Source organism: Lithobates pipiens, unplaced genomic scaffold (genome assembly GCF_037356315.1).
Source record: "Lithobates pipiens isolate NorthernLeopardFrog02 unplaced genomic scaffold, aLitPip1_a1.2 Scaffold_27, whole genome shotgun sequence".
NCBI lineage: Eukaryota > Metazoa > Chordata > Amphibia > Anura > Ranidae > Lithobates > Lithobates pipiens.
Genome location: NW_027507788.1, coordinates 114,982,128 through 115,005,843, shown reverse-complemented (window position 1 = coordinate 115,005,843; position 23,716 = coordinate 114,982,128). Strand labels below are relative to the sequence as shown.

The following is a 23,716-nucleotide window of genomic DNA, read 5'->3' as shown; positions in this document are numbered from 1 at the left end:
TCTTTGAAAACTGCTGCAATGCTAACCTTCAGGAACATTTGTACACATTGTATTTCACAAACTGCCTGACATTTTTTTTTTTTTACTGATGTATGCACAAGATCAGCCCTTACAGGAAATATCTGCTTGTAACATGCATAATGGAACAATACAGGCATGCTTGTGAGCATACATCCCTGCACTCCAACCAAGGTAAGCCCTTACAAGTATGGGGTTCCATAAAAACAAAAAAAAATACTTATCTAGGGGGATGTTGCATTGGTCTGATGATGCATCTGTCCCCCGCGTCTCCTAAGACTGAAAATTGAGCGATCATACACTGCTAATCACTCAGTCTTCAGTGAGCAGGGAGCTGGTGGCTGTCAGCCACTGGCTCTCTGCTCTGCCCCTCCAGCACTCACTGGAGTGCTGGGATGTGTAGGGGTCAGAAGCAGTTGGCCCAGTCTCCCAATGGCTTGCCGAGAGGCTGAGCCAGCTGCCGCTTAGGCATCTGGATGGATACCGACATTAAATTCAGGATCTTTACAGAGTCTGGACTGGCTGAGTGGCATCAGCTCACAGCAGGTTTTAGCCTGCTGTCTGCTGAATATGGGTCACAGGAGTGTAGAACGGACTGTACTCCGGTGATCCATAGGAGAAATAGGGTAAGAAAAGCTTTAGCCATACTTCTCTTTTCATGGATTTTTTACTTTAACCAATAAAGTTTGTGGATTTCACTTTATATCAGTGTGCAGTCATCCATCTTCTGCTTTTGAAGTCTTGCAGTATGAGCTGGACCAGAACCTTTTTTTTTTCAGGTTTGGACTCATATCAGAACACGTCTGAGCTCTATCTATCTATCTATCTATATATATATATATATATATATATATATATATATATATTCCTCTCCTGGAGGTGGCGTGATAACCCTACGATCAAGATTTAATGGAGCTGTGTCCATCAATGAACAAAAGAGAAAATGTATTTAGTGACCTGCAAATCTATCTATCTATCTATCTATCTATCTATATATATATATATATATATATATATATATATATATATATATATATATATATATATATTCCTCTCCTGAAGGTGGCGTGATAACCCTACGGTCAAGATTTAATGGAGCTGTGTCCATCAATGAACAAAAGAGAAAATGTATTTAGTGACCTGCAAATTAAGTCAAATCCTTCCCACGGGGTCATGAATAACAATAAAGCCTAATATAGGTTCTAAATTTTCCCTATTTCACCACAAAAAAAAATATATATAAATGTTTTGCCTTAAATTGTATTTACACTTTTTCAGCCATACTGGCATAAAACCTAGTAACAGAGAATCTTCGGATTGGCAGCACACCCACACAGAAAGGAAAGTATAAAGTCTTTATTGAACAAATAAATATTAAAAGCAGTGGATGGGTACAGGCAGGGGGAAAGCAGGTAGGTTAACTTTACTTTGTTTGTGGGTGTGCTGCTGATCCGAAGATTCTCTGTTCCATGTTTTCTGCTACAGTGGCAGGGCGTGCACCCCACCTCACACAAGCAACATTGGAGTGTTACCGATTGCATCACCTGTGAGCAGCGATCTTTTTTTCTCTTGGCATAACACCTTCTTTAGATTTATTATAAGCCCCATTCTCATAGCATAGTTTTGAGAAAAATATTTAAAAATTGCAGCTTACTTTTTTTAGATGCCTTATACTAGTAATTAAAGCAAGGAAAAATCCTATAGCGTTCTCTTTGTTCATGAAGGAGCTAGGAAGTGGTGTTTCCCATAATTGACCCTCTCTGTACCGTGCTGGTAAATCTCATCTCATCAGTTGTGCACTAAATCTAAACACGGTCTGTCCCAACAAAGGCTTAATGAAGCTGGGCTCATCCTGTCCTCAGCCTTTCTTTTGGGACAGACTCACACTGAACTTGTTGGGAAAAGCTTGCAGTCTGTCTTGAGAACTTCAGCTAAGAAACCTCTAAAAGGTATAGGGGGTTATTTACAACAAATCCACTTTGCACTGCAAGTGCAATTGAAAGTGCAGTTGCTTTAAATATAAGGGGTAGATATGAAATGAGGGGAAGCTCTGCTGATTTGATCATCCAATCATGTGCAAGCTAAAATGCTGTTTTTTTTGCTTGCATGTCATTCGGATCTAGAGCGACTTTACTTCCAAGTGCACTTTTAAGTGCACTTGCAGTGCAAAGTGGATTTTCCCTTTGTAAATAACCCCCATAGTGTGTGTGTGTGTGTATGTATGTGTATATATATATATATTTTTTTTTTGTTATTTATTTTATGTATTCTTTAGGTATGCTGTGTGAATGGGAACACAAACATACAGTGGGGTTTTCTCAAATATGACTGCTAAAGTGGAAATTCACTTTAAAGTAAGGCTGTAAAGGGTATGTAAACGAACAATAAATTTCTCTTCCTTTCTCCCTTTCGGTCTGTTAAATATATGATTGAAAACATTTTATTTTCTCATTACCTGCTCATCCATTACCTGCTCATCCTGATAGAAAACCCGTGCTGCACTGCACTCTCTGTCTTATCTCAACAAAGCCTTATCAGCACTTCCCAGGTTAACTATAAGACCCACAGAACACCCCCCCCCCCCCATTATGGATATGAGGAGGGGGGGGGCACTCATTTCACCGTGGTCAGCCTAGGGCAGAAAGGTTATAAATGACAGGAGATATTAAAGAAGAAGAAGAAAAAAGAAAACAAATGCAGCCACCAAATCATAGGATTGACAACCTGCTATATATTCCATTTTTGTTCATAGGATTTTACCACCCACTTTACGCACTGAATGCTCAATCAGATAGTAATCAGATAGTAATCAGCCTGCCTAATAGGAGCGACTGGACTTACATGACATTTACATATGCCCAAATTCTTGCCCAAAATTCTTATGATCCTGCATGTTTTTACCACTGGCATCATTAGTCTATAGATGAGTAAATGCCTCCTTGATAACTAGAGGAAGTGAGACATCTGCTCATTCTCTGTAGCGGCAGGACTCACCACCGTTCTTTCCCGTCTGACTCACCTGTCGGACTGAAGCAAATCAAGGCCAGTTAACACCTTGATCATCAGCCAGTTCATGCAAGTTAAAATGCGTTCCTTAGGACAACCTTAAATGGCACAAATCTTTGTCCAAGCACTGTATCATGTCCTTTATGACAGTCCTAAAATATAATATATTTCACTCAAGGTTAGTAAAGTCTTTGTTTCAGTGCAAACAAATTAATTATGTAAAAGAGCTCCTACCATAAACCTTCTAAAGCTATTCCACACACGGTGGATATTTTTGCAGGTCAATGTGGCTGGTAATCAGCTCAGCGTGGAAAGGGTGGTAAGACGTATAAATGATATTACAGAATAATAAAACTGCTGCAGTATATGCATATTAATGAGAATGTACATATTCTAGGATTTACGGAAAATATCCTCCCTCAACAACAACCAGAGTGGAACATTCTGTCTAAAGCTAGTCACAGCCATAAGAGGACAATAATTGTGCACCTTGGCATTGCATCACCCAAGGACAAAGATTTCTGATTAGTACCCCATGCATAAGGTAGTATGAATTTATGCTGCCAAGCGTCATAAAAAAATGCCTCTAAACTTGCTGCTTCTCATTTGCATTTAGGTGAGTTTATGCGTTTTTACAAAAATATGGCGTTTAGAAGCATTTTCACGTAAACTTATTCTATTGGCTAGAATATTCATGTATTCTAGCTATAAGGAAAAAAATCCCATACGCAAGTGTGAGTTTATGCATTTTTGTGCAGAAAAAAAAAGCCCAAAACACTTCACTAGGAATGCCTAGGCCATTTTTTTTTCCGCTACTAGATGCTGTGCGTGAAAATTTTCTAAAACACCTGCGTGTGAATGGGCACATTAGCTAACATGCAGTTGTGTTCAGAAGTGTAAATAAAAAACAAAAAAAACAAATGCCCCTCAAAGTGTTTTTTGTATCTCTGTGCATGAGGCCTTAAAGAGGAGTCATAGAACTGGAAAGAAGCCTTAAAGTCTGGTTAAAGCCAACATTCGGCCCGTGTTTGCGGCAACCTGTCTGACAGAAGCTGGTCAAATGGGCATGCTGGAAAAACACCAGCCGATCAGCATCCTGACCAATGTGTTCTACCGGGGGTCCCCCCCATCGGAAAACACAATAGCTCAGTGGAGAGCTCACTATAGGTAGTACAGAAAGCTCCTCCTGAGCTTCTCATTTTTAAATTTTTTTTCATTCAGCCCGCTAGGTTGAACAAAAAAAACAAACTGTGTGCCGGTCTTAATTATAGGGGACAGGACGTCTAGGGAACAGGAAACCACTTTTACTTACCCAGCCGACCACTCCCCCAGCAAACAGTGCTCCCATATGCTTCAGCAGTGGACTGCTCCTCAGCATCCTTACATCCAGGGGAGGGTTATGGACCCTATATAAATCTTGATGACGTCAGAGGACTTTAGACCACCAGAGTGCAGGGGAGGAGAGGCTGTCCGGGTGGGTGTAGCAGCAAAGAGAAGTCTTTGGGAGTGGAGGATTGGGTAAGTAATTATACTTTTCCAAGTCCCCTAGACATAACCAAGCATTTAAAGCCCAATTATGGGAAGATTTGAAATTACCCCTTGCAGTGTGGGTGCAGGCCCGATGCAAGGAAGTATTTTTACTTTTCCTGGAGTTTGGTTTTAACACTGGCTTATTTAAGGGAAAACAAGAGGAATCAGTAAAAAAGGAATCTCAGAGAAAACAGAAGAAATTGGGACATATTTTCTAACTTCCCAGATATCAGTCTACCATCTGGATCGGGAACTGCTAATGAATGTGATCCTGTTGGAAGGCTAATCTTGCAACTTTTATTTTAAATCTATGGATGGCTTAAGACAACAACATTTATTTGAAGCATATTGAAAGCCAAAATGTTCCTTTGGAAGAGTAGGGAAAGATTAGAACCTCTGTGTTTTTTATGCTGCTTATGTCCCATTTCACCTTGATACCTGCCTCAGGGACACAACAAGAAATCCCCTTGTGGACAATTGTCACTAGAGTGGGACTTCAATTTGGAATATGTACTCTTACCTTCTGTTCCCTTTTTTTTGGAATTCCCATCACCTTTTGTCTTGGAGACAAAGGTCACCAGGACAAAGAAAGTGAAAATGTTCCCAACAAGGACATAAAGAACAATAAAAACCTGAAAGAGGTCTAACCCTGTCCCAAAACTCATATTTAAAAAAGCATTTACTTTAGGTATACTTTCATTTATTTAAATTTAGCCACCAGGCATACATTGCCTTCCCCCATTTAATTAGATGATGACATTGAAAACTGGGACACCACAGAATGAGAAAGGACACAATTAGTGTAATTGTATTAACTAGCTTTTCTTGTTGACAGAAGCAGGCGATTTCATCACTGCCTACACCAAGAGACTTAGAACAAATTGCTGTATGGGGTTCTGTCTAAAAGCATCATCTCAGAATGTTGTCCAGAATAATAATATGAGTGTAGAAGGTTAATTCATATTGCTTTAATAAAATTGCCTATTGAATTTTGTTCCAGATTCAGACCTGTTGTACATCGTACAGGGGTCATTGTTCAGATGGTCATTCCTGTGTGGCAATAGTCCTGTCTGACCATAAAGCAATCCAACATAACTTCTATACAGGCATACCCCACTTTTAAGTACACAAAGGGTTGTACCGTACAGACAGCAAAAGAAATGGTCTAATAATCTATAGGACCACTATGATTGTCCGCTGATCCAGCCTGCTAATGTCAGTTCAGGAAGTCGTTCATCTTGGAAACCGTGGCTTCTCTAGGTACCCCTGGGTTGACCAATTTCAAGAAAATGTTTGATGGGCTTGTTTAGATCTCTATTGTTTTCCCCTGAAGAAAGCTCCTAATCTCCCTTCTCATAAACATTCACGCTTGAGTGATCTGTGAGATTATGGCTTTTTTTTTTTTAGATCGGATTAAATCTCTGGACAAAAAAAAAATGTATTAATTTTGAATGGATTAGGGAAGGGTTGCATCAGGTTTATATATATATTTTTTTCCCTCCTTGAATAGGAGCAGGGGGGTGTAGTTTTGTCTTGGTGACAAACAGAGTTAAGCCGGCCATAGACGGTTCGAATCTCTAAAGGGGCTGGCTGAGATTTGAACCATGTATGAGCAGGTTGATTGTACCCAAGTTCAGCAGGCTGATTATACCCATGTTGATTGATCAATCAGCTTGGGTACAACTAGCATGTCAGATGTTTCTACACATGGTTACTGCCAGCGGCTATAGCTGCTAGCAGAAACCATTGTATTATGCTGGTTTGGAATGATCCCCACACCCCTTGCTGGCAGACTGCAATGGCGCAGAAGGAGGCATTCCCTCATCAACACTGACTGTGTTGATGGCAAAATCAAATGATTTTCTTTCTTTTAACCCTTGGTGGAAGGAAAGAAAATCATATCATCTATGGCCAGCCTAAAGGTGGCCATGTACCACTAGATTTTTGACTGACGTTTGTTCAAACGTCCATACAAATGTTCTCAGTACATTTGATGACCTGATGAATGCTGGTCAAAATTGTGTTTGCCTTTAACATTCAGTTTTGAAATGAATGAAAACGACATACTCCACTAGAAAATTGTTTAAGAAAAAATTCCATCCTGCTCATTTGAGTTTGCTCATCACTGTAGTCAAACATTAATGATGATTTGACCCACTAATGATTAGAAAATAGAACGGACAAAGACAATTCTACTAGTGTATGACCAGCTTAGGAGATGAGGATAATGGGTATCAGTGGTTCAAGATGGGACAGCAATAAAAACCTCATACAGGTCATCAGCTAAATAGTTTTTATTTGTTGTCACTGTTCTTACAGGAGAGATTTCCAACCAGTTCCTGTACCTTTGACCCTCTAGGTCCATCTCCATGTGACCACATTTGATGCCTGAGCAGCCAACCACCAAGAATCAGTGCTGTGCGGGGAAAGGAAGTTTTGTGCTCCCATATCCGGCAAATCAGGTATTTCAGGCAGCTGAACAGAACAGTGCACCAGTGAATGGATGGTGGATGGTGGATGGATAAAAAAACCCCTCTCCAAAACTATATATAAAAAAATAGATGAAGCTTTAATTTTGGGTCTCCAACACTTCCATTTATCTGCTTAGATGAACTATTCTTTGGTCTTCTGTAACAAGTTGCAAAACTCATGAGATCTCTTGTTATTTGAGCTGCACATACTGTGAGCGATATTTCAGTATCTTTAAACCACAACTATGCCCATTAGTACCGGCTATTATGTTTTGAAGGTAACACTGCCCATTTTATATGATGGAAAAAAAAGAAAACGGACTGTTGGGATGGTGGGACATTTGTTATTTATGAGATTCATTGTATTTTCTGACTTCACCACTTTAGATTTCAATCTGTTTTAATTATTTTTTTCATTTTTCCAGTTGGAAAAAAGGTTTACAACAATAGGTGTAAATATGATCATATCAGTAATGACCGCAGCAGGATATTCAAAGATCCAGACAAAGCAGGCACATTATTGTTCTAGAATTCATCTGACTTCAGTGCAAGCAAGCGTAGCGAAAACCTGAGTATATAGCTCCAATCTTGGTACACCTATTAATGCAGACATTCTGTATTACCATTCCACCTGCTGATCAGGTATTGTCGGTCTGCCATCTAGTCAAAATATGACTTTAGTGTAAAAATGTATTTTAGGTGACTTTTATTTGCCCATACAGGGCATAAAAAAGATGATAACAAATCCCAGTGCATCATAGACACACCTTTCCTCAATCCCACAGCACTCAATTCGGTCACTTAGACCGGGAATAAAAAGCACTGTGTAAGCTCCAAACCCACTTGTCGGAGCTTACAGAGGGCTATGGCCTTGCCCATTTGACGTGACAGTGCCCAATCATGAGGCACCAGTGCTATTACATAAAAGAGGAAGGAGTTAGCTACATGCTCCTAATACCTGGGTACTTCACTTTGCCCCTAGCATCTAAATGGAGCTACATGAGAGTGAGAGAAAGATGAGCTGTTCAACTAATTACATTTCTAAACTGAATATCGATCAACCACAAGGATTCTTTTTTTCCCCTCATTTGTTCAATAACTTGATTCCTGGAATAATAGTCTATCAGTGCATTTTAATAGATTAGCCCTGTTTGTTATTTTTCTAAAATGGTCAGTGATGACACCACATACGCGGGACACTATAAATATGTAAAACAGAACAACTTGTTTGCTATTCATTCATTATGGTAATTATTTTATTTAGACATATTCTTTATGTTAAAATGATTTTATTTTCTGAATTTGTTTCGTATATTCAGATTAGTTTTGTATATTTGTTGTTCAGAATTGATTCATATTTCAGAATTTATTTTGAAATTCATTATTTCGGGAGTTGACCTAGGCACTCTGTTTGGGTTGGATGGAGGTGGATCCTTTAGAATCTCTATATCATAACATAATGAATGGAAAGAAATTAATTGAGGCTTCATTTGTTATGTTATGATTCGGATATTCTGATGGAACCACCTCCATCCAAACACAATAAGTAGGAATCATCATCTTATTTCACTTTTAATCTCCACTGTATTAATTGCAATAGGTTTCCATTTCATATTTAGTGCATTTTTTTTATAATAATGAAAAATATGCATCATAAAAACAAATAGATCTGAATCAATTTGGATCACTTGCTATGTCGTTAGGGGGCGGCCTGTCTATTAAGGGTGCCGCCCCCCCTATCCAAAAGGGGGGGGGGGTTGAAGATTAGAATTAGATAGGCTTAAAATCAGGGTGGGCTCAGGGTACAGAGACTACATATTGTTTTTTTTTGCGCCCCCCCCCCCAAAAAAAAAACATCCGCCACTGGACCTCTCATATAAGTGCATACATTCTTCTTCATCCTCCTCTGCCTGCTAGCTCTGCAAATTATACATATATGCATGTGCGCTAATTACTGCATTTAAATGTAAAGTTTTCTATTTTTTGGCTCTGAACGCATCACTGTGTTACAGACCCTTATGCAGACCCTTACGCATCACTTTGCATTGTCCCATAGATAACAATTCAGACCTATATATTTTTTTTTTAAAAAGTTATGCAGCTGCAAACGCATTTTTTTATTTTTTTGCTTGTGTGCAATAGACCTAAACAAAAATGTACCAGAAGTCATTGTGCAATGTTTACTTGTTACATCGGGCATGTGTTTACTTTGCAAGACCCTTTTCCTGTCTGAAATGAATGGCACGAGTTGTGGTATGCTTTTCAATGGCAGGTACCTGGGTGCCATAGCTTGGTCACATGCAAATTAATTCTTCTAATTGACTCATATAGTGCGACTGATATCAACTTCTATAGGACAATGAACTAGATATAACAAGGGTGGTTAAAACACATATACACTCACCACCCACTTTATTAGGTATACCTGTTCAATTGCTTGGTAACACAAATTGCTAATCAACCAATCAGATGGCAGCAACTCAATGCATTTAGGCATCTAGACATGGTGAAGATCAAACTGAGCATCAGAATGGGGAAGAAAAGAGATTTAAGTGACTTTGAATGGGGCATGATTCTTGGTGCCAGAAGGGCTGGTCTGAGTATTTCAAAAACTGCTGATCTACTAAGATTTTCATAAACAACCATCTCTAAGGTTTAGAGAGAATGGTCATAAAAAGAGAAAATATCCAGTAAGCGGAAGTTTTGTGGAGGAAAATGCCTTGTTGATGTCAGAGGTCAGGGGATAATAGGCAGACAGGTTTGAGATGATAGAAAAGCAAGTAACTCAAATAATGACTTGCTACAACCAAGGTATGCACAATACCATCTCTGAACACACAACACTTTGAAATTTGAAGCAGATGGGCTACAGTAGCAGAAGACCACATCAGATGCCACTCCTGTCAGCTAAGAACAGGAAACTGAGGCTACAATTTGCACAGGATCAATAAAATAGGACAATAGAAGATTGGAAAAATGTTGCCTGGTCTGATGAGTCATGATTTCAGCTCCAACATTCAGATGGAAGGGTCAGAAATAGGCGCGAACAACATGAAAGTATGGATCCATCCTGCCTTGTATCAACGGTTCAGGCTGGTGATTGCGGTGTAATGGTGTGGGGGATATTTTCTTGGCACACTTTGGGCCCCTTAGTACCAACTGAGTATCTTTTAAATGCCACTGCCTACCTGAGTATTGTTGTTGACCATGTCCATCCCTTTATGACTACAGTGTGCCCATCTTCTGATGGCTATTTTCAGCAGGATAATGCACCACGTCACAAAGCTCAGATCATCTCACCACTGGTTTACTGAACATGACAATGAGGGCACTCTGCTCCAATAGACCCCATAGTCACCAGATGTCAATCCAATAGAGCACCTTTGGGATGTGGTGGAATGAGAGATTTGAATCATGGATGTGCAGCTGACAAATCTGCAGCAACTGCGTGATGTTATCATGTCAATATGGACCAAATCTCTGAGGAATGTTTCTAACACCTTGTTGAATCTATGCCACAAAGAATTAAGGCGGTTCTGAAGGCAAAAGGGGGTCCAACCGGGTACTAGCAAGGTGTACCCTAATAAACTGTATTTCACATAATGGTTTAATCGCCAAGAATGGTGCAATGACATTAAACAATAAAACACAACAGGATAGAGTGTGCTGCCTATACAAGCTACGAACTATATTTCCAGGGAAATGTATATGACGATCTGATCTGTAGACAATGTTCTGCAGTACAATGCCTTCATACAGACGGCACATTTAGCATCTCCTATGTGTATGAAGCCGTCCTTTATTGTGTTTGGGGACAGAGATGTAATAACTACACCCATGTTTGCATTGTTTATGGCACGCTGCCATAGTCCTGCATGTACTTGAATTGTGTTAGGAAGTGCTGTGTCTGTAAACCGGATAATAAGTACACTTATCAGTAATCTGTCATCGCTTCCATCCAGGAGACGCTGCCTTTCTATGTATTGCCTGCATAGGGTGGGCAGTATGGCCCTTCTGTTATCCTCAAGCCGTCTAATCCAGCATCCATCTGTCTAATCCTAGAATATGAGGCACCCGTCCATTGTGTATGATTTGTCTATACCCTTCCAGCATTATGTACTTATATAAACCAAGCGCCCTCGTGGAGATCAGTGCTGCAATCTGTTATAATGTTAAAACTGAGCAAGTCCAGTATCCTGTTTTGTCTGCACTTCTATATGAACTGTCAGCACAAATGCTGATTTTGTTCGGAAGAGCTGTACAAACGAAATCAATAGACCTTAGTTCATGCACGCACCACTTCATGTCTATAAGCACCATCAAATTAGAACACGGTTGAATAGAACCATAATTGATTAGAACATTACAATTTTGCACACCCTGGCTAAACAGAACAGGTTTTTTTTTTTTTTTTTGGATCAAAAATGACAATACTTTTCACCCCTGCATGCCAAATCCAGATTGCAGTAACATTTACATAAAACAAACTGCATCTGATTTGGAACATTTTTTTTTTTTCCGTATGCGGGCTTTGTTCAAAATGAATTGATTGGCTGTGTGATAACTCTATCAGCCGTACTAGTGGATACGTGTTGGAAAGATTCTCGAAAACCCAGTTGTCAACCTCTCCTACAGCATGATTGCTAAATTTAGTAATTGTGGTTCTGCAATCCAGATGCACAGCAGTCCGTTTTCAGTTTAATTGAGTGAAACAGACAAGCGCCATGAGACAAGTGAATTATTTTAAATCTATGCCTCTTAAGCACCTTGACACTTGGTATCAAGAACCCATAAACAGCGGTTCTTTACGACGCTGATTGGATTCAGTCACAGATGAAAAACTTAGCCTGCGTACTTTCTCATCCTCTCGGCTTCAGACGCTGGGTCGCAGCAGAGAACTGCAGTGTGGATGCAGAGCATCCGTCTCTTCTGTCATACAAAGAAGGCAGAGAGATACACACAGAGGTATGACCGGGACTGTCAGGGGAATAAAACGAGGGAGTTTACCAACCTCGGCTGATTGGATATGTTTGTCATGACAACTGCAGAGACGTCTGCCCCAATCAACCCACCAGGCAGCATTGGCACCGCAGCACATGCCTTTCATTGTCATTATGCGGTGATCTTTATATACAGCATTAGAATACATTGTTATTAAAACCTTGAATTATTTGCCCAGGATACTTAACAGAGAAGTGTTCCCATGCTAGTTACTCCCAATGTGTTGCAGGCCTTTGACAATAGTATTATAATATATTCCTATTTACTAAACTTGACTACACAAGGCTTTTTCAGCATTTATAATGCATCACTTTGGTTAACTGGATCATTATAATATTATCAATAGATAGTAAAACCGCACATCATTTTGAAAAAAATAAAAATATTCAGTGTAAGTTTAAAAGGAACTCAAGAAAGGAATGCTAAGCTGGGTAATATAATTAAATAAAATTAAACCATCAGCCAGCCTTTTACAACACTTGAAATAACACTCATGAAACTGTGCTAATAATTGCTATATCCACAGCCCAGCTGACGGTATGTTCATTTGAACAGTATATTGTTAAACAAGAATAAATAAAAGAATAAGCAATGTGGTGTACTTGGAGCACTTGACACCTGAGGTTGTTTCAGACCAGGGGTCTACAAACTTTCTAAACAAGTGGCCAGTTTACTATCCTTCAGGCTTTAAGGTGGGCATAGTGGGAGTAGAAAATGTCCTTGTGTCAGTGAGAGCAAACGCCACATCGCTAGTGCCAGGAATGGTGCCAGTGGGAGGAATGGTGCCCCATCATTGGTGCCAGTGGGTGGAATAGTGCTCCATTATTGATGTGAGAAGCAAGAATTGTGCCCCAATTGTTGGTGTCAGTAGGAGGAATAGTGCTCCAAGGGCCAGATAAAGGCAAGCATAGGGCTGCATCTGGCCCCCTGGCCGCAGTTTGGAGACCATTGTTCTAGACTAAAATTTTCATTCTATATTGATAATGGAAAGAAAATAATTGCAGTGAATTTTGTAGTTTTCGTACACTTTGGTGGTCAGTGGAGAAATGCCTGCTTACTATCATGGTCAGTGTAAAAGTGCCCCCTTACATTAGTGGTCTGTGTAGTGTCACCTTACATTGGTGGTAAATTAAATGCTCCCTTATATTGGTGGTCAGTGGAAAAAGGCCTTCTTATGCAGATCAGAGGGAGAGAGACCTCCTTACATTGGTGGCCATGGGCAGAGTCGGTAGGAAAGGGGCTCCCCTACATTAGCCAGGAGTTAAAATTCTGCCCAAATTGGTGGTCGCTGGTTCAAATGCTGTTACATTGGAGGCCAGTGGTTAAAATGCTCCATTATGCTGGTGGCCAGATGTTAAAATATTCCCTTACATTGGTGGCCAGTGGTTAAAAAGCTCCCATATATTGGTGGCCAGATGTTAAAATACCTACTTACATTGGTGGCCAATGGTTAAAATGCTCCCTTACCTTGGTGACCAGATGTTAAAATGCTCCCTTACATTGGTGGCCAGATCAGAGAAGCCTTATTAAGATGACCATGGATGCTTCAAATCTCGGCCAGTTCAGCAGGCACAGGCTGAGATTCGAACCATGTATGAACATGCTGATTGCACCCAAGCTGATTGATCCATCAACTTGGGTACAACCAGCCTGTTGGACTTTTCATGTGATTATTGCCAGTGGCTATAGTTTCTAGCAATAATCACTTTGTGTTCTCCCAGCTAGGGTGGCTCCCCACACCCCCCACCAGGAGAATACGATAGCTCTGCGCAAGGGGTTCTCCCATCAACACTGACTGTGTTGATGGGAGAATCAAATGCTTTTGTTTCTGGCTGCATAAAAGGAAATGGCACTGCCTATGGCCTAAAATGCTCCCTAAAATGGTGGTCAAGTGGTTAAAATGTTCTCTTACATTGATGATGGGTAGCACAGTGGTGTAGTGGTTAGCACTCTCGCCTAACAGTAAAAAGGGTTGGAGAAAGATTTCAAAAGCTGCGCCACAACCCCTGTTAGCTAACCAAACCAATATAAATTAATAACTAAGTGAATAAGTGAATGTTTGATATGCAAATAAATAAATGAATAAATAGATAAATAAATATATGATACATAAATAGGTGAATTGCGTTAATCCCACATAAATTAATTAAGCATAAGATCATAAATCACAATTCATCAGCTTGAAAAAAAAAACAGAGCTTATAAAATAAAGTCCTCTATATATGTTCCTGTAAGGACACCACAGGTGAATCCACACGAAACAGCAAACCAGTGCCCGTCACCGAGAAATACCAGATGGAAATCAAAATACAGCCTTACTAGTAAATCATCTGTGTCTTTCTCCATACATCAGACGCTCATGGATCAGCTATCTCCAGTGTGTAGCGGCATCACACAAATAACTCCCACGATCAGCAATCCAAAATACCACTATCAATGGCTCAAAAAGAAGAGGATGCCCTCATAGTGTAAAACCGCTCAGGCAATTTATTAAAGTATATAGACAATTGCACTTACATCCATTAAAAACAGCACAGAAAATGTCAAAAAGCCGGCCGGCATTCAGAAGCCCGTCCTCCCCTCGTATAGCGTGGTGGCGTCACTGCGTGCCTTCCCAGGCAGGGTTGCTGGTTCGAATCCCAAACACTACCTGCCTGGAGTTTGCATGTTCTCCCTGTGCCTGTGTGGGTTTCCTCTGGGTACTCCAGTTTCCTCCCACATACCAAAGACATGCAGGTAGGTTAATTGGCTTCTGTCCAAAATTGGCCCTAGTATATGAATGGGGACCTTGGATTGTGGGCTCCTTGGGGGTAGGGACCAATGCGAGTGTGCAGTGTACAGGGACAATTGTAGACACTCACTCAGGTTGAACTGGATGGACTGGTGTCTTTATTCAACCTTACTAACTATGAAACTATGATCAGTGGGTGAAATGCTCCCTTACATTGGTGGCCAGAGGGGAGGAGCATTCTTAGACTGGTAGCCAATAGTGGTCATTGAGAGGGAGTAGGTGAGGGAAGGGCCCCCTTACATTAGTTATCAGTGATTAAAATACTTCTTAAATTGGTCAGGGGTTAAAATGCTCCCTTACAGGTGTGATCAGTGACATGTTACCCTTACATTGGTGGTCAGAGGAGAACAGCCTTCATAGACTTTCCATCACTGGCGACCAGTGGGAGAAGGACTTACATTGGTGGCAGCAGAAAAGTCAGTAAGAGAAGGGCCCCCTTACATTGGTGGTCATTGGGAAGAACGTTCCCCTTACAAATAGATAAAAGATAACTGATGTCAATAGTAACTTGTCTGAGAGTAAAAAACTGCTAATTTCACAGGGAACCGTCAGCAATTTGTAGAGGAACCCTAAATTTCCATGGAACCCTGGTTGAGAAAGGCTGCTTCAAGCCCTTGAATAATCTTTTGACTTAACAAGAATGTTGATATTTTGTTTTGTTTTTGTGACATTTTTGTTTAGTAAAACTCAAACATTGTTATTTTTTGTTGCCGTGTTTTTATTAGGGAAAAAAAACTTTCAAATCCATTGACAAGATTAAATACACTGTTTGTGTATGGAAATAACTGAATTGCCAAACAAATTGCAGAGTGCAAGTGTCATCCAACTAACATACACTGCCTGTAGCACATCTGCCTGAAAGAACAAGCCAAGATCCTCCTGAAAGAAATTTCAGAGGAGGAGCTGTAAGTCAGTAAAATGAGCCAACTGGTCCACGTCCTGAATACTTCCGCAGGGCACTGACGCTAGGACGCATTTCCCCTGCAAGCATACTTCCACTACTAAACATGACCTCTTGCAAATAAGGTCCTCTTACCCCCCGGGGGTCACTTTGTTCATTATATTGACATAATGGCACTCCATCTCTTACTAATTTACCCAACATCTTTGTCACACTTCCTCCAAATACTGTACAAAGAACATCATTAATTGTAGTTTCCTACCTGTAGAGGACAAAGGGGAACAAAGATAGAGCCTGCACTTTTCTACTATACATTTCTCTAATTAATGAAAGAGTTCTCATATTTAGCTCATTAGTGGGATCTATGTTAATGATATGTGCACTGTGTGTATTGCTGTTTTATACACTGTGGGAAATATTTCTAAAGCTGATTAATCAAAGCATTCTCTTTATATGGACCTTTCTGCCTTATCTCTTGAAGCAGAAATACAGTCATGAATTTATGGATTGAAATAAATACGTACAATTCTCCCGAGCTGTTTCAATAGCGTTAGATCAAAGATAAGATATATGCATAACATCTCCCCTACACACAGGAAGAGTATGACAAAATAATAAAAAGAGAAGACATGTGGTAAAAGGCTATGTTCAAATTTCGGGGCATTACTCGCACCCGGAAAACCGCAGGTGCCGCAAACAGCCTACCATACAAGTGAATGGCTTATGTGGCCATACTCTTGTAAATGTCCATGCTTCTGTTCATCTTTAACCTGTGCACTGGCATTTACTGTATTTCCTGAAAATACATTGTATGGTCATGCATGAGTAAATGCCGGGGCATCTGTTTTTTTATGAGTATGGTCATGTACTGCCATGGACTTGTATGGCAGGCCGCATGTGGCATCTTGGCCATGGAAGAACACCTAGTATTTGACACCCAGCATTATTTCAGCCTCTAACCGTCCATGCGTATGAACTACATACCTCTATATTGGAGCTTTCCATCACCTGTCAAATACAGCAGTATGACACCCATGGCTGCATTTGTTTTCCAGTTTCAATCCACCAAACAATTGATATTGTAGTGAAAATCAATCAAAATCACTGCAGCACCAGTAGACTGATTCCTGCGCCATTTTCATGGTCACTTGAAACTGGGAAACCATAAAAACCACACAGGCGACTTGCTTTTATTTTTCAACTATTTATACACAAAGTGCAGTAACCCCAACCAACCATTTTCAGCTTTTATCTGTTTACAGCAGACAAGACAATGAAATGTGATTATTGATTGGTTGTTACAGGTTATTACACTCTGGACAGTGGGCTTTGTATTATGAAACAATCCTGACAGTCCCTTCACTAATGGAATCCCTTTGTTACATTAAGCCAATTCCACAGTCCCTTCAGTTATCCTGTGATGCATTCCGGTTTAGACGGCAGGCAGTGGAAAGAGCAGCAGTGATAGGCAAAGTGTAGTAATTATACAATAAAAGGATGATAGTATACCATTAGCTTAAATTGCAACAAAAAAATGCTTTTATATGGTTTAACATGATTACAATAGGCTTGCTAGAGATGATTATAATCAGAAACATAATAGTACACCAAAACAGGATTGCACAGGATGGTGCATTAAGAATTACATGATTAGAGATGGAGCACAGTATGAAAAAAGCAAAAAGAAAGGCGGTTCAAGTAAATTCTGCATGTCCATAACAAAAGAAGTGTTTAAGTGGTTAAACCTAGACAGAGGTTCCCCTATACCCTGGAATATTGCTGGTGATCTTACTTGAGTATTTAGTGTGTAGATGATGTTCTCTATCATATTGCCTATTCTGCCATATCCTTGTGATTGCATTAGCATGTAGGCTACAAGTGCTTTAATAGCACCTGCTACACATCCTATAGGCCACCTTTGTTTTGTCTTGGTCCTATAACTAGGACAGCTGTAGTATATACAGAATAGTAGCTAATTCATGTACAGTGCCAATTTTGGACTGTTTGCTTTGTTACTTACATCTGGTAATTGTACTAACATATTCTTGTAATCTTATGCTGTGTACCTTCTATAATTATGTCGTTTTCAGTTTGTGCAATCAAATTGTATTCCAACTAATATCTCTGCTAATAGCCTTGTTTGTTTAGCTTATTACAAGCCTAACGTCGTTGTACCATATAAAGCCCAGTTTTCACCAGTAGTTTGCCTACCCAATATTTATCACATATCTGGTGCTGAGGGCAACTGTATAATTGGCATCCACTACACAACCCTCTCCTTTTGCTGTACTGTATGCAGGCCTTATCCCTACCAATATCAAGCTGATGTAGCTCATGGCAACCATATTTCTGTGCATTAACGTAAAAACGGTGGAAAATGAATTCTGACTAGTTACTTTAGGTTGCTGCACTTTACACACTACTCCTTCTATATTAACTCCTTAAGATGCCTCAAGCAGCCGATTAAGTGAGCTTTAATGCCTGGAAGGTGGCGCTGCTTCTGTAATTTGTGACCTCTGTGATTGGCTCTCACAGCAGTCACATGATTGGGAGCTGTCAGTGTGCTGGGGGCATGCAGTGAGAGCACTCTCAGCACATAACCTTAGACCACCATGGACACACATGTGCAGCAGCTGGACATTAAAGCCCACTTTTTCTGCATTATACGGTCGGCAAGAGGTTAAATAAGTCAACTCAGAAATAGAAGCTAATTTCGGTATTCCTTAAATGGGTTTCTCCTACAAGCAATGAAGGTTGTCATATCTAAATTAGTCAACACTGAAGATACTTTTACTATAAGCCCATGATATCACTGTGGGATGCCACATTGGGGTTGATTTACTAAAATCGGAGAGTGCAACATTTTTTGTCAAAGCTTACTTGAACAAGCTGAAGTTAAAAGCTGATTGGTTTCTATGAAGATATTGACCTCTCTAATTTTAGTATATCAACCCCATTGTGTCTCAAGGATGACCACACATGGAGTGATTTTTGGATGGTTCCTGATCACCTGGCCATGATAGGCCTCGTTGGCACCCTGCCTTCCAACATCCTTTATTCTGAAATTGAAGGAGCTGAACTAATTGTTGGCTGAACAGTCAAATCTAAGACTCCATTCTGACTTTGCAATTTGGAATCGCAGGCAGGAGTGCTGTAATTCTACATGTGATTCCAAATTGCACGGTGTTTGCTGTGCAACAAGTGTTTGGGTGCCATTATCCCTTAATGGCACCCACATTGAGAAGCGATTGTCTTGTGGCAATCGCTGCAAACCACACCTTTCAAAATTGCATAAAGCTTGATGCCCGAAATGCTGTAGGAGCTTCTTTTTTGGGCAAATACATGTAGGGCAGCCCATTCAAGTGAAATCACCTGAAATTTGAGCCATGTATGGCAGCCCTAAAGCCCAACTTTAGGAAATGTAAAAATGCAAGGGTTAACGGTAATTCAGCCATGGATCACACTGGTGCGGTTTTGAAATCACACTACTTCAGCAGGATTTTACAGCTGCAGATCAGTGTGATATGCACTGCCGATTTCCTTGCGGCTTTAACAGAAGTCTATGCAAGTCGCAATTAAAGAAGAGCTCCACCCAAAAGAGGAAGCTACACTTGTTTGCCTTCTCCCCCCTCCACTTCCACTTTTGTCACCTTTCAGGGGGAGCGGGTACCTGTTTTAAACAGGTACCCATCCCTGCTTCCCGGGAGAACTTGCTACGGCAAGGTCCCCAGGAAGTTCGGCCCCTCCTCCTTCTACCACTTCTCACATGTGCAGTGGGGAACTGGCTGTGAAGCCACAAGGCTTACAAGGAATGGCGGCGACAGCACCCGTGAGCCGATTAGAAATTGGATGGGGTGCCAACATTGTGGGATCCTTGGACAGGTAAGTGTCCTAAAATTAAAAGTTAGTAGCTACAGTGTTTGTAGCTGCTGACTTTACATTTTTTGGTGGGGGAGCCCCCTCTTTAAATTGGAAAAAAGTAGTGCAGAAACCTTTTTCATAATTGCTGTGATAGCGATATGAACAGTTCCATTGCTGGCAATTGGGTGTGACTTGTCATGCGATTCAGAACATTTAAATCGCATTACAAGTTGCACCGGTGTGAATGAGGGCTTAGTCTAGCGGACAAGCTTGCCTACCCAGCACTCCAGGCGGTGGACTGTCTCTCAGTGTCCTCACATCCAATGCAGGGCTGTGGCCCCTACACTGGTCTTGATGACATCAGAGGACCTTAGACCGCCGAAGCATGGGAAGAAGGCGATGCAATGACCTGTCTAGCAGCACCGTGGAGCCTGCAGGAGTGGAGAATCGGTTAAGTAAATCTGCTTTTCCCCTCCCCTAGACAGATATGAGTAGTTAACCCTTGCAGTACAGACAAAGCACCACTGCAAGGGAGGGGTTTTAGTTTTCCTGGAATTTATCTTTAAAACCTCAAACCAGTTTTAAACATCACAAACCAAGAACAACGTGTTTTATACCCCCACAGCCCTCTAAACATGGCCATGTCTGCACATCACTTTCCAGTGCTCAGCCCCAACTTCCTCTCTGTTTGAGTCACAAGGTTTGAGTTAGAGGATACATTGAATCAGATCTGAAACAAAGCAGAGCAGCTACATTCTAGATCTCCAACAAAAGGGGAGACGTTAACTCAGGCTTTAATTTCCTCCAGCAAGATGGTCATGATCTTGTCCTAATAGAATTTGCCTTTCTCATGGAATGACTTTGTTCTCAGCCTCACAGGGTGGAAGTAAAGTTTGCTGCAAGCTGGCAGATCAGACAGCTTGGGGGCTGTTATGTGTGTGGCAGACACGGCTTCCCGTCCTTTCTGCTCTCCAATTAAATCTACTGCATGGCCTCCCAGCAAAAATGAAGTCTGCTCCAGTCCGTCCTCATGTCAGACAGCCATGGACCCCAGGCTCAGCTTCCCCTTTCCATGTTGATGTTATTGTGGAGCAAGGAGGGAGGTCTCATTCTCCATATTGGTTGGCACTGCATGTTCTACCCTCCCTCCCCAAGAAAGGGTCACATCACAAAGAGCTGAAATATTACCTCTACATTTATTTTCCAGCCACCCTTCCCCCAGTTCATCCAATGGACCCAGTGTTAGACCCACCATGAGTCTGAGATTACACATCTGCACATATCTATGCTAGATCCATCTATAACAAAGCTATTACTTCTATAGACACATGTGAGTTTGTGGACACATACGGCGATCGGACGCAGACCTCTATAGCTGCATTCTCTGCATTAAACTACTTGTTGCAGAATTCAGACATCTGAATGTACACCAGACACCCTCCTCCATCAATGTCTCTGACCATTATCTCATGACATCACACAGCCGAAATTTCGCAGCTGTAAAGTGTAGTTGTCCCTGTATCAGTCCCTTACATCCCTGGCAGACCAAAGAATAGGGCAAGGCTAGGCAGGCATGCTGAATTATTTTGATGGTGCTACCAAACTCGCTGGTGATTAATTGTTAGCGTTTAGCAACTGATCGCCATAGATAAGGAACGATGGATTGTGTTTTAGCGATTTATCACTTACAATTGCACAATGCTTCAAATTTGGACTGTCGGTCACCATCACATGCAACTATATGTGTAGTGATTATTGGGTGGCGATATTAGTAGAGTGATCGTCCATGTGCATGCAGCATAAGTGTACATTTCCCAGACTCGTCATATAAAGTCTATAGAATAAATATAGTGCTGGGACTTCCCATGATGGTCTGGTTGCTGCATCCTTTATCCTGACCCCACATCTCATTAAAGTCTCCATCCACTCAGCCTTGTTCTGGGGGGCTAATCCTATGAAGGTCTCCAGCCACCTAGCTTTGTTCTGGGGGCTCATCCTATTAAAGTCTGCATTCACCCAGACTTGTCCTGGAGGCTCATAACATGAATATCTCCATCCACCCCAGCCTTATCCTAGGGGGTTCAACCGATGAAGGTCTCCATCCCCCCAGCCTTATTCTGGGGGGGGGGGGCATCCCATGGAAGTATCTATCCACCCAGCCTTATCCTAGGGAGTTAAACCCATGAAGGTATCCATTCCCCCAGCCTTATCATAGGGGGCTCATCCCATGGAAGTCTCCATCCACCCAGCCTTATCCCAAGAGGCTCAGCACACAGGGGTCTCCATCCACCCAGCCTTATTCTAGGGGGTTCAACCCATGAAGGTCTCCATTCCCCCAGCCTTGTCCTAGCCTTGGGGGGCTCAACACATGGAAGTCTCCATCCTACCAGCCTTGTGCTAGTGGACTCACTCCATGGATGTCTACATCCCCCCAGCCTTGTCCTAGTCCTGGGGGCTTATCCTATAGAAGTCCCCATCCTCCCAGCCTTGTCCTAGTCCTGGGGGCTCATCCTATAGAAGTCCCCATCCTCCCAGCCTTATCCAAGTCCTAGGGGCTCACCCCATAGGAATCTCCATCCTCCCAGCCTTATCCAAGTCCTGGGGGGCTCACCCTATAGAAGTCTCCATCCTCCCAGCCTTGTCCTAGTCCAGGGGGCTCACCCTATAGAAGTCTCCATCCTCCCAGCCTTATCCAAGTCCTAGGGGCTCACCCCATAGGAATCTCCATCCTCCCAGCCTTATCCAAGTCCTGGGGGGCTCACCCTATAGAAGTCTCCATCCTCCCAGCCTTGTCCTAGTCCAGGGGGCTCACCCTATAGAAGTCTCCATCCTCCCAGCCTTATCCAAGTCCTAGGGGCTCACCCCATAGGAATCTCCATCCTCCCAGCCTTATCCAAGTCCTGGGGGGCTCACCCTATAGAAGTCTCCATCCTCCCAGCCTTATCCAAGTCCTGGGGGGCTCACCCTATAGAAGTCTCCATCCTCCCAGCCTTATCCAAGTCCTGGGGGGCTCACCCTATAGAAGTCTCCATCCTCCCAGCCTTGTCCTAGTCCAGGGGGCTCACCACATAGAAGTCTCCATCCCCCCAGCCTTGTCCTAGTCCTGGGGGGCTCACTGCATGAAAGTCTACATTCCCCCCCCTTGTCCTAGTCCTGGGGGGGGGGCTCACCCCATGAAAATCTCCATCCCCCCAGCCTTGTCCCGGAGCTGAGCACACACAAGTGACGGGTCTCCTCACCTTGGAAGACTGCAGCCATCAGGATGAGAGTCAGGGAACAGCTCAGCCAACTGCACGGTCCTCTCCAGCCGGGAGCCATAATCCAGCGGATCAGCATCAGATCCTCCTAAGGAGAAGAAGCGCGACCAACTTATCCAGACTCGACTCCCTCTTCCAGGGACGGCTCACTCGCAGCCACATCCAGCACTCCCCGGCTCGGACAGTAGAGGGAGGAGGAGGGGAGGGGATCAGAGTGTCATCCCGTCCAGGACTCGGTGTCTCCGGGCTCCTTCGGTCACTCAGCACTGTGCTGTGTTGTGCGGATCCCGGGCTGCGCCGCCTGTCCTCCCTCCTGTGACTCCGGCAGGCTGCCTCCCTCCTCCCCTCTCTGTATGATGTCAGTGATGGGGAGGCTCGGGGCGGCCTCGGCCTCTCATAACACTTAGTGCAGGCAGGGAAGTAGACGCCGGCGCCCAGCCCTCTGGCCAGAAGCTTTCATCTGCGATCCGTGTCCCCAGAGCTGACACTCTGCTTCCCAGGAGCCACCAGACCTGTTCTACTTAGTCACATGTGGCCCCCTCCCCAGAGGGCCCCTACTGAACAATGGCTGGGAATGTTGGCTCTGTTTAGACTTGTTTTCAGCCTTCCACACCCGAGTTATCTACACTTTCCTTCCCACATCACAGCTACTCCATGGAGGTCACTTTATACAAAAGTGACTTTACATTGTGTCACCAACTTCAGAGGCAGGGACCTCCATCCCCATCCTGGAATACCACCGTATATCCTGGAGCTCCACTATAAACGCAATCCAATAACTCATTCATATGCTGTCTATCCTGGAGCTCCACCATAAACTCAATCCTAGAACTCGTCCATATACTGTCTATCCTGGAGCTCCACCATATATCGTTCATTC

At 42.3% G+C, this 23,716-nt stretch overlaps 1 protein-coding gene across 4 annotated transcripts in view; it reads right to left on the bottom strand.

The window, feature by feature from the left end:
- The window catches only part of NECTIN1 (nectin cell adhesion molecule 1), a 440,283-nt gene extending 416,936 nt beyond the window's left edge, over nt 1-23,347 (bottom strand). The window contains exon 1 of one of the 4 annotated variants that reach the window (XM_077457381.1): nt 22,819-23,347. In XM_077457381.1, the coding sequence (XP_077313507.1) occupies nt 22,819-22,915 (97 nt within the window). In that variant the 5' untranslated portion in view covers nt 22,916-23,347. The remainder of the gene's footprint in view (nt 1-22,818) is intronic. The other 3 variants (XM_077457383.1, XM_077457384.1, XM_077457382.1) reach the window with 3 other exon arrangements.
- Between the last annotated feature and the right edge of the window lie 369 nt (nt 23,348-23,716).